Below are 15,580 nucleotides of genomic sequence, written 5' to 3' on the forward strand. Positions count from 1 at the left end.
CATCCAACCACAATAGAAAAGCATAATGCAAAACTGTACATATATTAAAACATAATGAAGCAAAAATGTATGTAATTATACTCGTTTATTAAAACCTGAACGAATATATATTATGCGCCATGTACTTTTCTGGCTATTGAGATAAAATTCATGCATTCATGAAGTTTGTGTCCCAGTGGTTTTGTATATGGCAATATTTGAAAGAAAATACACTCAAAAAACAGTTGTTAGGGTAGAAACATGATGGATAATGCTTTTCACCTCATTTTCAAATTTCCTCTAATGGCATATAGTCCTTATAATTTAAAGATCTCAGGAAATGTAAAACAAAGGCAAGGGATTTTAACTCACCTTTTAATGCTAGATAATTCCTTCTCAGTGTTTTTACTTCTTGTCTGAAACAATAGAAGAAACCAAAGTACTAAATTAACACATGAACTGAAATTTGCTTAAAAGCTTGGGTTTACCCTCCCAAGTGATACCTTGCTCAGTTCTGCCCAAGTCTGCAAAAATCCTTTAAATAGTTCATCGTCACCATCTCGATTTTCAGGAGTCATTTCTAAAGGCCCAGGAGGTATCAAAGGCTGTTATAAAAAATGAGGAAAAAAAAAAAACTTGGTTGTCACTCTGCCCTAGAATTCAAGCTTGAGGTTTCTCTTTACTTTCAATATCTACAATAAGGGTGACATATAGTCAGCAATCAAAAATATTTGTTCAATGAATGAATGCCAAGTATCCTATAAAGTAATACCATGTATTATCTCATTTAATTTCCTTAATAATCTAGTGAATGAAATACCACATTTCAAAGACAGCAGAATGAAACATAGAGAAGTTAATCTGTCCAAAGTTACACTGTCCATAAACAGAGTTGCTAGGAATTGATTCAGATCAGTTCAATTTCATTACTCAAAGTTATTACTCTGTATCATTTTTTTATATCAGGGATTGTAACCCACAAGTCATGAAATCATTTTAATATGTGACAATCAACAGTGTGTTCTATTGAATGAGAAAAGAATAGACCAGAAAATACAACAGTATATCATATGTAGTAAGAGTTAAATACCATTTAACAAAAGGTTTGTTTCAGGTGTGTGTGTGTGCACGCGTGCGTGCGTGCGTGCACGCACACAGAGTAGATTCAATGTATTTCTTATCATGGATGCATAGAGGCTTCAAAAAAATGAGCTACTCTATCCTTAGCAACTTAATTTCCAATTAGCTCTCAAAGCACCAGGCTAATGAGTGCTATCTTCCAAGTTATAATTAAGCACTTAGATAAAAAGTATTAAAAACAGTAGGTGCTCCTGAATAAAAAATAATCTTACTCAGACAATAAATTGAAACCAGATCTGAAAGAGACACGTGCACCCCAATGTTCATCGCAGCACTGTTTATAATAGCCAGGTCATGGAAGCAACCTAGATGCCCATCAGCAGACGAATGGATGAGGAAGCTGTGGTACATATACACCATGGAATATTACTCAGCCATCAAAAAGAATTCATTTGAATCAGTTCTAATGAGATGGGTGAAACTGGAACCCATTATACAGAGCGAAGTAAGCCAGAAAGATAAAGACCATTACAGTATACTAACACATATATATGGAATCTAGAAAGATGGTAACGATAACCTTATATGCAAAAAAAAGAAAAAAGAGACTCAGATGTATAGAACAGACTTGTGGACTCTGTGGGAGAAGGCGAGGGCGGGATGTTTCAAGAGAACAGCATCGAAACATGTATATCTAGGGTGAAACAGATCACCAGCCCAGGTTGGATGCATGGGACAAGTGCTCAGGCCTGGTGCACTGGGAAGACCCAGAGGGATGGGGTGGAGAGGGAGGTGGGAGGGGGGACCGGGATGGGGAATACATGTAAATCCATGGCTAATTCATTTCAATGTATGACAAAAACCACTGCAATGTTGTAAATAATTAGCCTCCAACAAATAAAAAAAAAATAAATAAATAAAATGACTACAAGACTAAAAAAAAAAAAAAAATTTGGTAAGTAAAACTCTTTCCACTGACAGCATAAATTAACTACAGTATAGGACCCCCATCATTATTATCACATATTATTATTAATACCACTATTTATTGCTTACTTACTAAGTAATATAAAACATTCAATATAATGTAAGGACCTTTATCCCTCATAACACCCCTTGTGAGAGGTTTCTGTTATTGTTGCTATTTTAAAAATAGGGAAACTGGGGCTCAGAATGGCTAAGCAGTTTACCCACAATCTGACATAGGTTAAGTCTGCAGAAATAAATAATCCAGTCTTTCATGAGTTTGAAATCTTACTCATTAAACCATATAACAGTCAAGTATTAAATTAATGAAGCACAAATTAAACATATTTTACTTTTACTCTACTTTCAAACACTTCAAATTTTTCAGTATTTGATTGAGTTAATATATTGTATTTGCACTCTTTCTTACATTTTCATCTACTTCTAATGCTGTCTGGGCTGGGGCTGCTGGCAACGGCACTCCTGAAGGATCAACTTTTAGTAATCGCATCGACCTTCTACATCCAGTTCCATTTTCTTTTTTCTTGGGCTTCTTCCTAAGAATGGAGGGAAAAACATGTTATACTCATCAAAGAGTTATATGTATTTATTACTCCCAAGGCGATAACTTCTAGTAATGTATCTCATACATATAGTCAAACACTGCAAAGATATATATACATACCTAATTTTAATAAAAAGTTTGGAAACACGATAACTGTTCACTATGGGGAGGAAAGGGGTATTAAATTAAGACATTCATATCTAGTCAACTATTAAGCAGCCATAAAAAAGAATGAAATAGATCTCTATGTGCGACGATATGAACTCTAAGATATCAGAAGCAAAAGAGAAGGTACAGTATATGTTGAATATGGTTACATTTGCTTTTTGACAAAAAAAGACTTAACTATTTCATTGCATTTGCTTCCCTATAGTTCACCTTGTAAAATCATAGAGATACCCTACTTTTATTTATTATTTTTTCATTTAAAAAAGTAGTTCAGAGGCTTCCATGGTGACTCAGTGGTGGGGAATACACATGCCAATGCAAGGACAGAGGTTCAATCCCTGGTTTGGGAATATTCCACCTGCTATGGGACAAGTAAGCCTGTGTCCTGCAACTACTAACGCTCGCACCCTGCTAATTGCAATTACTGAACTCACAAACCAAGACTACTGAACCCACACACTCCAAAATACATGCTCTGCAACGAGAGAAAAAAAACAAAACCTGTGCACAACGAAGACTCAGAGAGTCAATAAATGAATAAATAATAAATAAAATAAAAATCAAAAACCTCAGAGCGATAAGATGCAGCAATCATGAAATAAAAACAATGTGCTTTTGGACATCCCTAGAGGTACAGTGGACAAGAATTCCTCCTACCAACGCAGGGTATATGGGTTGGATCCCTGCTCAAGGGAGATTTCATGCCACAGAGAAACTAAGTCTGTGTGCCACAACTACTGAGCCCATGTGTCGCAACTACTGGAGCCTGCTTGCCAAAAGTCCAGGCTCCACAACAAGAGGAGCCACCACAGAAAGAAACACACACTCCACAGCGAAGAACAGACCCCACCCAAAGCAACTAGAGAAAAGCCTGTGCAGCAACAAAGACCCAGCACAGCCAAAAGTAAATAAACTAAATAAAACTATGAAAAAGCAATTATAATCAGCCTAAATTAATTTTAAAAAACAGTTCAGAACTACCCTGGTGATACACTGGTTAAGAATCCATCTGCCAAAAAAGGGGACATGGGTTCCATCCCTGGTCTGGGAAGATTCAACATGCCATGGAACAACTAAGCCCATGTGCTGTAACTACTGAAGCTCTCGATCTAGAGCCTGAGTTCCAACTACTAAGCCCATGTGCCACAAATACTGAGCCAACATGACCAAGCGCCCAAATTCTGCAACAACAGAAGCCAATACAATGATAAGATCATGCACCACAACTGGAGAGTAGCCCCCGCTCTCAGAAACTAGACCAAAAAAAGCCTGGGCACAGCAACAAACATCCAGCACAATCAATAAATAAATAATAAATAAAATAAAAAGTTTCACATAGACAACACGCTGTAATAATGAAATAAAAACAATGTGCTTTTGGATGTCCCTGGTGGTTCAATGGATAAGAACGTTCCTCCCAATGCAGGGAACATGGTTCAATCCCTGCTCCAGGAAGACTCCATACCACAGAGCAACTAAGCCTGTGAGCCACAACTACTGAGCCCCCTTGCCACAACTACTGAAGACCACTTACCTAGAGCCCACATGCCAAAACTACTTAGAGTTACAAATTCCAGTTCCAAGGCTAAGACTCCACACTCCCAATCTATGGGGCTGAGGTTCAATCCCTGGTCAGGGAATGAGAATCCACACACCACAACTAAAAGATCCCACATGACACAACTAAGACCCAGTGCACCCCAATCAATAATGAAAATAAAATAAGGATTTTTAAAAACCAAAAGACAAACTCCAGGGAAAACTACAGAGCTACAGATAAAATTATGAAATTAGAACATTTTGTCATACCATATAAGAAAACAGACTCAAAATATATTAAAGACTTTAATGTAAGACCTGAAACAATAAAACTCCTAGAAGAAAACATAGGTAGTACATTCTTTGACAGTGGTCTTGGAAATATTTTTCAGATATGTCTCCTCTGAAATATTTTTCAGAAAAAACTCCTTTTGTTGCACAGGCAACAAAAGCAAAAAATAAAATAAAAAAAAATGCGAAACTTTTTAATGAAACTTAAAAGCTTTTGCACAGCAAAGGAAAACAACAAAATGAAAATGCAACCAATTGAAGGAAAGATTTTTGAAAATGATATGTCCAATAAAGGGTTAATATGTGGGGACTTCCCTGGCAGTCCAGTAGTTAGTTGGTTAAGACTCCAAGCTTCCATTGCCGGGGACATAGGTTCAATCCCTTGGGAAACTAAGATCCTGCATGCCATGGGGACAGTCAAATAAAAGGGTTAATATTCCAAATATATGAACAGCTTACACAATATATAAAAAAAAAAATCTGATTAAACAATGGGCAGAGGATCTGAACAGGCATTTTTCCAAGGAAGAAATACAAATGGTCAACAAGCATAAATTAAAAGATTAGAACTACCATATGATCCAGCAATTCCACCCCTAGGTACTTATGAAAAGAAAACAAAAACACTAATTCGAAAAGATACATGCACCTCAACATTCATAGCAGCATTTTTTATAATAGCCCAGTTATGAAAGCAACCTAAAAGTCCATCAACAGATGAATGGATACACACACACACACACACACACACACAGTAATACTACTTAGCTATAAAAAAGAACAAAGTCTTGCCATTTGCAACAACATGACTGAATCTGGAGGGCAGTATACTTGATGAAATAAATCAGACAGAAAAAGACAAATACTGTATATTATGACTTACATGTGGAATCTAAAACATAAAATGAATGAACATAACAAAACAGAAACACACTGACGGATACAGAGAACAAATTAGTGGTTACTAGTAAGGAGAAGGAGGAGAGGAGGGGGAATATAAGGGTAAAGGAGTAAGAGGTACAAACTACTTTGTAAAAAATAAGCTATAAGCATAGATTTATAGCATAGGAAATATAGCCAATATTTTATAATAACTATAAATGGAGTATAATCTATAAGAATTTTAAATGACTATGTTGTACACCTGAAATTAATACTGTAAATCAACTATACCTCTATTTTTTAATTAAAAATAAATTTTAAAAAAGATATGCAACAGAACAAAAAAAAAAACTCCAGGATGGTCCACACAAAAACCTACACATAACATGTATTTATAGGAGATTTGCTCACAACTTGCCAAACTGGGAAGCAACCAAGATATCCTTAGATACACCAATGGACAAATAAACTGGGGTATTTCCAGACAAGAGAAAATCCAGCTCAGTCAGTCAGTGTCCGACTCTTTGCAACCCCATGGACTGCAGCACACCAGGCTTCCCTGTCCATCACCAACTCCAGGAGCTCGCTCAAACTCACGTCTATCGAGTCAGTGATGCCATCCAACCATCTCATCCTCTGTTGTCCACTTCTCCTCCTGCCTGCAATCTTTCCCAGCATCAGGGTCTTTTCCAGTGAGTCAGTTCTTCACATCAGGTGGCCAAAATATTGAAGCTTTAGTTTCAGCATCAGTCCTTCCAATGAATATCAAGGGTTGATTTCCTTTAGGATTGACTGGTTTAATCTTCTTGCTGTCCAAGGGACTCTCAAGAGTCTTCTCCAACATCACATTTCAGAAGCATCAATGCTTCAGCACTCAGCTTTCTTTTACAGTAAAACTCTCACATGCATACATGACATACATGACTGGAGAAACCACAGCTTTGACTAGACGGACCTCTGCCAGCAAAGTAATGGCTCTGCTTTTTAATATGCTATTTAGGTTGGTCATAGCTTTTCTTCCAAGGAGCAAGAATCTTTTAATTTCATAGCTGCAGGCACCATCTGCAGTGACTTTGGAGCCCCTAAAAATAAAGTCTCTCACTGTTTCCATTGTTTCCCGATCTATTTGCCATGAAGTGATGGGACCGGATGCCATGGTTTTCATTTTTTGAATGTTGAGTTTTAAGCCAGCTTTTTCACTCTCCTCTTCCACTTTCATCAAGAGGTTCTTCAGTTCTTCTTCACTTTCTGCCATAAGGGTCATGTCATCCGCATATGTGAGGTTATTGATATTTCTCCTGGAAATCTTTATTCCAGCTTGTGCTTCATCCAGCCCAGCATTCTGCATGAGGTACTCAGCATATAAGTTAAATAGGCAGAGTGACAATATACAGCCTTTATATACTCCTTTTCCTATTTGGAACCAGGCTGTTGTTCCATGTACAGTTCTAACTGTTGCTTCCTGACCTGCATACTGATTTCTCAAGAGGCAGGTAAGGTGGTCTGGTATTCCCATCTCTTTCAGAATTTTCCAGTTTGTTGTGATCTGTACAGTCAAAGACTTTGGCGTAATCAATAAAGCAGAAGTAGATGTTTTTCTGGTATTCTCTTGCTTTTTCGATGACCCAACGGATGTTGGCAATTTGATCTGGTTCCTCTGCCTTTTCTAAATCCAACTTGAACATCTGGAAGTTCACGGTTCACGTACTATTGAAGCCTGGCTTGGAGAATTTTGAGCACTGCTTTGCTAGCATGTGAGATGAGTGCAATTTTGTGGTAGTTTGAACATTCTTTGGCATTGCCTTTCTTGGGAATGGAATGAAAACTGACCTTTTCCAGTCATGGGGTCACTGCTGAGTTTCCCAAATTTGGTGGCATACTGACTGCAGCACTTTCACAGCATCATCTTTTAGGATTTGAAACAGCTCAACTGGAATTCTATCTATATGGAATTATCATATTCATTAACAAAAAAATCCTAGGAGAACAGACTACAATTGCAGCCTGGCTTCCCATTCATCCCCATCATTATTATGATCAGTCACCAGGAACTGAGCACATATTGGGAATTTTAATATGATCTTGAGTAAATAGGATCCAGAGGTAATGCTTTCCCCCCCCTGGTGAGAGAGGTTCACGATTTAATAAAGTATATGACCTATTGATATGTACTTAACTGTACTGCTGGGCTTCCTTGGCGGCTCAGACCTGCAATGTGGGAGACCTGGGTTCAGTCCCTGAGTTGGGAAGATCCCCTGAAGGAGGGCATTGCAACCAACACCAGAATTCTTGCCTGGAGAATCCTCATGGACAGAGGAGCCTGGCGGGCTACTGTCCATGATGTCACAAAGAGTCAGACACAACTGAGCGACTCAGCACAGCACAGCACACTGTACTGCTATGAAATCGAATATGAAGTCCAAAAATTGGGCTGATTTCTTGCCCAAGGCCTTAAAAGGACTGTAACCAGCTCCTTTTAACTTAAATGTTACCACTTTAGGACTTCCCTAGTGGCACAGCAGGTAAGAATCTGCCTGCCTACACAGGGTACACTTGTTCAATCCCTGGTCCAGGAAGATTCCACATGCCTCGGAACAACTAAGCCAGTGCAATGAAACCACTAAAGCCCGAGTGCCCTAGAGCCAGCAAGCCATCATTACTGAGTCCACATGCTGCCACTACTGAAGCCCGTGTGCCACAGCAAGAGAAGCTACTGCAATGAGAAGCCCGTGCACAACTAGAGAGTAGCCCCCAATCTCTGCAACTAGAGAAAGACCACATGCAGCAAAGAAGATCCAGTGCAGTCAAAAATAAATAAATAATTTTAAAAATAAATGTTATCACTTTAGGTTAACAATGAAGTATTAATATAAAACAAAACCAGGTATACTTGCTATATACTTAGTTACTGGCTAAATTTACCAAAGATTCCTGCAGAAATCTTTGGTAGATTTAACATTCATTATTAACTTTCATGAGAGTGGAAGTGTTAGTTGCTCAGTCATGTCCAACTCTGTGAACCCATGGACTGTAGCCCACCAGGCTCCTCTGTCCCTGGGACTCTCCAGGCAAGACTACTTGAGTGGGTTGCCATTTCCTTCTTCAGGGGATCTTCCTATCCCAGGGATCGAACCCAGGTCTCCTGTATTTCAGGCAGATTCTTTACCATCTGAGCCACCAGGGAATCTCTATGAAAATTCATACTATTAAAACATTACAGGTAATGTGCCAACTTCAGAGTCCTCTAAATCTTCTGTCAAGAAGATAATGATAGAATCATAAACTAAAACCTGGTATCACATATTACTAAAACTGACATTTATTTCCGAAAGGATTTGACCCATGGTAACTGAACTCTGTAAAAAGAGAAGGCTGGCAGTTGGAGAAAAGTAGGTCTGTCACATTACTTAGTCAATGGCAGTTTCAATGTCATTTAGCCTCAATCTTTTTGCTGAAATGATCTAAACAACAAAAGATTCATAACAAAAGTATATGGAAAAAAAAGAGAAATGAGCTATTAAGCCATGAAAAGACATGGGGGAAGTTTAAATGCATAGTACTAAGAAAAAGAAGTCAATCGAATGAGGCTACATACTGCATGATTCTAAATACGTGACAGCACCAGTCAGCGGCCATCACCAAAAACCTACGAACAATAAATGCTGAAGAGGGTGTGGAGAAAAGGGAATCCTCTTATACTGTTGGCGGGAATGTAAGTTGATACAGCCACTATGGAGAATAGTATGGAGGTTCCTTAAAAAACTAAAACTAGGAATTTCCCTGGTGGTCTAAGTGCTCCCCATGCAGCGGGTCCACATTCAATCCTGGTCACAGAACTAGACCCCACATGCTGCAACTAAAGATCCCACCTGCCACAACTAAGACCAGGCAGAGCCAAAATAAATTTTTAAAAATTTTTTAAAAACCCTCAACAACAACAAAGAAAGCTTCGTTTATAAATGGGCCAAAGACCTTAACAAACATGTCACCAAAGAAGATATACGGATAGGAAATAAGCATATGAAAAGATGCCTCACATTATATGTCATCAGAGAAATGCAAATTGAAACAATGAGATACCACTACAGCCACATTAGAATAGCCAGAATCCAGAGTTCTGATGATTCCACATGCTGGTAAAAATGTGTATCAACAGGATCTCTCATCAATTGCTGGTGCAAATGTAAAATGACACAATCACTTTGGAAGACAGTTTGGTGGTTTTTACAAAATTAAGTAAACTCTTACAATACAATCCAGCAACCATGCTTCTTGGTATTTACTCAAAGGAGCTGAAAACTCCACACAGAAACACACACTTGGTTGTTTCCAGCAGCTTTGTCTGTTAACTGCCAAAACTTGGCAATAGCCAATAAAGTGTGGTGCATGCAGACAACAGACTATTATTCAGCACTAAAAAGAAATGAGCTATCAAGCCATGAAAAGACATGGAGAAAACTTAAATGCACTGAAGCCAACCCAAAAAGGCTACATACTGTATCATTCCAACTACGTGACATTCTAGAAAAAGCAAAACTGTACAAACAGCAAAAATATCAGTAGTTGGAGGGTAGTTGTGGGGAGGGATGAAAAAGCAGAGCACAGAAGATTTTCAGGGAAGTGAAAATACGGTGTATGCTATCTTAATGATGGATACATGTCGTTGCACACTTGTAAAAACCAACAGGAAATACAACACCAACAACAAATCCTAAGATAAATTATGGACTCTAAGTGATTATGATGTGTCAGTGTAGGTTCAACCTTGATAATCTTGTGTTAATAGATAATCTTGGTAATAGAATGTGTACCATTCTAATATGTGATGTTTACAATAGGGGAAGCTTCGAATGGGCAGGGGTAGAGAATATATGGGAAATCTCTGTATCTTCCTATTTTGCTGTGAACCTAAATAACTGTTCTTTAAAAAACTAAGTCTTAAAAAAAAGTAGCTCATTAAAAAATGTTGGGGAAAGAGAAGCCTCTGAAATTACTTCCAAATATTCGCATGCACAAATCTCAACCACAGTCCACATTTGTTTAGAAGATGAATGATAACTACTATTTTATGTAGATTGTGTGGTAGAAACTATACTAAGCATTTAATACCTCACTTAACCAAAAAAAATCCTCAGCATATGGAAAAATTTGGGTTCTAATGTATAATCCTCCTAAAGAATCCTCCTCAGAGAGAAACTCTTCACACATCAACACCAACAGACTTAAGACTGATCAGAGCAGCAGTCTTTATAATAAAGGAAATAAGATGTATAGAACAGACTTTTGGACTCTATGGGAGAAGGCTAGGGTGGGATGATCTGAGAAAACAGCATCGAAACATGTATATTATCTAGGGTGAAACAGATCACCAGCCCAGGTTGGATGCATGAGACAAGTGCTCAGGGCTGGTGCACTGGGATAACAAAGAGGGATGGGATGGAGAGGGAGGCGGGAGGGGGGATCGGGATGGGGAACATGTGTAAATCCATGGCTGATTCATGTCAATGTATGGCAAAAAAACCACTACAATATTGTAAAGTAATTAGCCTCCAACTAATAAAAATAATTGGGAAAAAAATAAATAAATAAAGGAAATACGAAGACAAATTCAACTGTCCATATTCAAGTCAACATAGTGCATTCATAGAGCAGAAAAAAACAGGATGAAGTAAAGCTGCACACAACAACATGAATGAATTTTAAAACATAAAGATGTAAAAGTGAGCAAAAGAAAACCCCAGAATATAAAAATGGCATCATAGTATATGTTAATATAAAAAACAGGTAAAAATAAGTAAAATACTGTATTAATATTAATATACATTCATCAGTGGTAAAACTATAAATAAATGCAAGGAGTGATTATCACAAAATTCAGCATAATGACTGTTACCCCGAGGAGGGCCTTAAAAGATACTATAAATTTCTATTGACCTGGATGGCAGATATGTGGGTGGATGCTTGAATTATTGTTATTTTTTCAATTACATAAATATTCATATGTGCTTCTTTGTATGTATATTTAGTAATTTTTTAAAACCCCTCTAGATTGGCATAATGTCAACTTTACAGATAAGGAAAGAAAGATTATATAAACTGTCCAAAGTTAATACCGCAGTTTTAAGTTGCTGAATTGAAACTTGAAATCAAGTTTGCCAAATTTCAAAAGTTATGCTCTTTCTTCTATATAACTTTTGCTCTAGCTGCTGGATACTAATCTTTACACAACTATTAAGTGCTGGAACTTTGTGACTTAGGTGATTTAGGGGAAAAAAAAAACACTAATCTTTGCTAATAAAATAATATACAAAGGCAAGTAAGATCCCACATGCCACACTGAGCAGCAGCCAAAAATATACAGATGTATGCAAATGTAAAGCTAATGATCAACTGACAACAGGACAGGTGCTATTATCTTCCAGTGTTAAACGCTGTTTGTTCCTCTTGTAACAATTTTTCACACTTGCCAATACCTGGTCATAATTAAAGGTTTAGCCTTTCTCAAGCTAGTTGACCTATACCAGAATCAAATCAATTAAATGATGTTACATTAGCATCCAGTACTAAAACAATGATCTAATGATGCCAAGATTTTTCAGTTTCTTCACTTATAATAAGCATTGTTAAAATGCAAAGAAGAGAACCTAAGGCATCCTGGAGGTCAAATTCTGAAGCTTCCACCTAAAAGCTAACTTTTTTTTTTTTTGGCCATGCCACATAGTATGTGGGCTATTAGCTCCCCGATCAGGTATCGAACCAGCACCCCCTGAATTGGAAGTGGGGAGTTCTTAACCACTGGATTGCTGGGGAAGTCTTTAAGAGCTACTTTGACCTTGAGCAAATCACTTTACCTCTTTGAGTCTGTCTTATATCTCACAAAATTTTGGCCAGAATTAAATGAGATAATATAGGATAAAAATGTTTAGGTCACTGCACTGTTATTTCAGAGAAGGAAATGGCAACCCACTCCAGTATTCTTGCCTGGAGACTCCCATAGACAGCAAAGCCTGTGTCCATAGGGTCACAAAGACACGGACATGACTGAAGTGACTTGGCATGCATGCATGCACTGTATTTCACAGATGTGCAACAAATGTTCATTTCCTTCCTTTATTCTAGGAATGGGAAAGAAAAAACAAAAAAATAAAGTAGAGGAATCTTTAAAAACAATAGTTATTTTAGGGAAAAATGAGAACAATTTAGTGGTAAAAAAGATTTATCTCAGAGTTCCCTGGTGGTACAGTGGATAAGAATCCACCTGCCAATGCTGGGGACATGGGTTCGATCCCTGGTCCAAGAAGATTCCACATGCCATGGAGTAACCAAAACCCGTGTGCCACAACTACTGAAGCCTGTGTACCTAGTACCTATGCTCCACAACAAGAGAAGCCACTGCAATGAAAAACCCATGCACTGCAACTAGAGAATAGCCTGTGCCTGCCACAATTAGAGAAAGCCCATGTAGCAATGAAGACCCAGTACAACCAAAAAAAATAATATTTTTTAAAAAAGATTTCCATTAGCAGGGATAATAAATATAAATAAAATTCAGTTCTCAAGATTTTATTTCCTCTACAGTCCTTTGATGAAGATGAGAACTTTAGAGTTAATAAAATATAGTATTCCCTCAGAGATATAAACAATTAAACCAAATTACTGTTTCTGATCTGCTACTTACTGTACTATGTAGAACCATTTTTTCAAATTATAAAACAACTCACCAATATATCATGGTATAGGAAACGTAAACCCAATCTTTTACCTTTTGGATTCAGAAGGCTGTCTCTTCTTTATCATTTCACGGAGCCTTGCAGCTGACTGCAAAATACACAAAACATAACACATGTAAAAATACTATCTTATTAAAAAAAACACTGTAACTACATAGCTTACCTTCTGAAACTTTGAGTATCTGCTACTATATGTACACTAAGCCAGATCTACACAGGAAGTAAAGAACCTTGAGATATGACAACTGTTCTTGGTAGTAGACATGAGATAAATACACTATCAATAATAAAGAGAAGTATATAATATCATCTAAAGTACTGACATTCTGGTTCCTGGGACCAGGCTACTAACAAGTTTACATAAGTAAACATTTATTAAATATGCTATTACAAATTTCCAAGTTTAACTTATACTTCAGGCAACCCTTTGTGGGTATTTTCCAGAAAAGTTACAGGTTGTACTTCCATAAATCAATAGTAATTTCTGTCAAATTAAGTCAAAATCAGAGATATTTTTGTCTCCATTTCTGATGAATTTTCAACTGTGAGTGACTCAGCAATTTAGTGCCTTATATTAACTCACCCTCCCTCCCCTCAAAATGCAAATACACACTGAATATTTAGGAATTTGGTATGTCCAGAAACTATTTAAAGCCAAGGGTTTAATGTATTTGGGGGGGGAAACATCACACACCCTCCTCTTCTCACACACATAGAAGTTTGACTGCAGTGTGAAGACCTTCAGTGTAAATTATACCTTTAGTAAAGATGATTAAAAAACATTAGCATACTTATGGCCATTAACCCTTAAAGCTTACAATACTAACCGTATTCTCCTCTATTCTTTTCTTCAGTTTTGGCTGTGTCTCGAGGCGTGTGGGGTCTTAGCTCCCTGACCAAGGATAGAAAGGAGTGAGGGGAAGCTTCCAATTACAGCTTTAATACAACAGTTGAAAAAAAAAAAAAAGTCTTGGAATCAATAAAATATGGTAAACTGTATTAAGGGTAAATCTTGCTAATTTTACCCTCCCTCATTTGACACTATGAAACCTGATACTATGAGTATTTTATTGACCTACTAGCAAGAGGAATAGTATCTCAGTTTAGATTAGAAACTTCAAACAAACCTCAGACAACTGAAGAGAAGCAAAGAAGTTTGCATTTTCTGATATGTTCTTCAGTCTCTTCCTTTCATATGGTGACAATTCTGAAAAATCATCCTATAAAATCACACCAAGAAGATTCTGTTATTTACATAATCCACAGCAAAAATACGTCACAAAACTAGTTATTGCATTCTCCACATGTATATGTTCCTTCAAATTGCACCTACTATGGTTATTTTATGTTATCTTACCAAACAGCACATAAACTTTGCTGCACTGGATACTAAGAGAAAGAGTTTGGGTTTGGGATAATTGCAGGATATATGCATGGCTTCCCAATTAAATAACAGGTGATCTGACATCAGAAGTCAAGTAGGATAGCCCAATAACACATTATTTCCTACTGGCCCTTAACTGTATTATTTCACAAAGTGACCTTTTTATTAAGCAAAACAAGAAAGAACTCAAAAATAGAAATTTTTAAATTCACTGAGATTAAAGAAATTCAATAAAAAAGAGAATCACATGAGCAGAAAAGACAGTTTTAAACTAGAGAATCGTGGAGGTGCGATATCCAACTAATAGTTACTGTGGGGGGCGGAAAGGAGCAGAGAACATGGAGGATAGAAAATCATTAAAGAAATAATACAAGAAAGCTTCTCCATTCGAGGTTTTTTGTATTTCCATACAAATTGTGAAATTATTTGTTCTAGTTCTGTGAAAAATACCGTTGGTAGCTTGATAGGGATTGCATTGAATCTATAGATTGCTTTGGGTAGTACAGCCATTTTGACAATATTGATTCTTCCAATCCATGAACATGGTATGTTTCTCCACCTGTCTGTGTCCTTTTGATTTCTTTCATCAGTGTTTTATAGTTTTCTATGTATAGGTCTTTCGTTTCTTTAAGTAGATATACTCCTAAGTATTTTATTCTTTTCGTTGCAATGGTGAATGGCATTATTTCCTTAATTTCTGTTTTCTCATTGTTAGTGTATAGGAATGCAGGGATTTCTATGTGTTAATTTTATATCCTGCAACTTTACTATATTCGTTGATTAGCGCTAGTAATTTTCTGGTAGAGTCTTTAGGGTTTTCTATGTAGAGGATCATGTCATCTGCAAACAGCGAGAGTTTCACTTCTTCTTTTCCTATCTGGATTCCTTTTACTTCTTTTTCTGCTCTGATTGCTGTGGCCAAAACTTCCAAAACTATGTTGAAAAGTAGTGGTGAGAGTGGGCAACCTTGTCTTGTTCCTGATTTCAGGGGAAATG

General features: G+C 37.1%; 1 protein-coding gene across 5 annotated transcripts in view; it reads right to left on the reverse strand.

Annotated features, from left to right (window-relative positions):
• Positions 1–15,580, reverse strand: part of WDR76 (WD repeat domain 76) — a 58,801-nt gene that overhangs the window by 27,170 nt on the left and 16,051 nt on the right. For all 5 annotated transcript variants that reach the window (XM_020881428.2, XM_070477953.1, XM_020881433.2 and 2 more), the window contains 5 exons: positions 14,328–14,420; positions 13,233–13,288; positions 2,456–2,582; positions 483–584; positions 352–395 (listed from right to left, as the gene is read on the reverse strand). In XM_020881428.2, the coding sequence (XP_020737087.1) occupies positions 352–395; positions 483–584; positions 2,456–2,582; positions 13,233–13,288; positions 14,328–14,420 (422 nt within the window). The remainder of the gene's footprint in view (positions 1–351; positions 396–482; positions 585–2,455; positions 2,583–13,232; positions 13,289–14,327; positions 14,421–15,580) is intronic.

This window comes from Odocoileus virginianus, chromosome 16 (genome assembly GCF_023699985.2).
Source record: "Odocoileus virginianus isolate 20LAN1187 ecotype Illinois chromosome 16, Ovbor_1.2, whole genome shotgun sequence".
Lineage (NCBI taxonomy): Eukaryota > Metazoa > Chordata > Mammalia > Artiodactyla > Cervidae > Odocoileus > Odocoileus virginianus.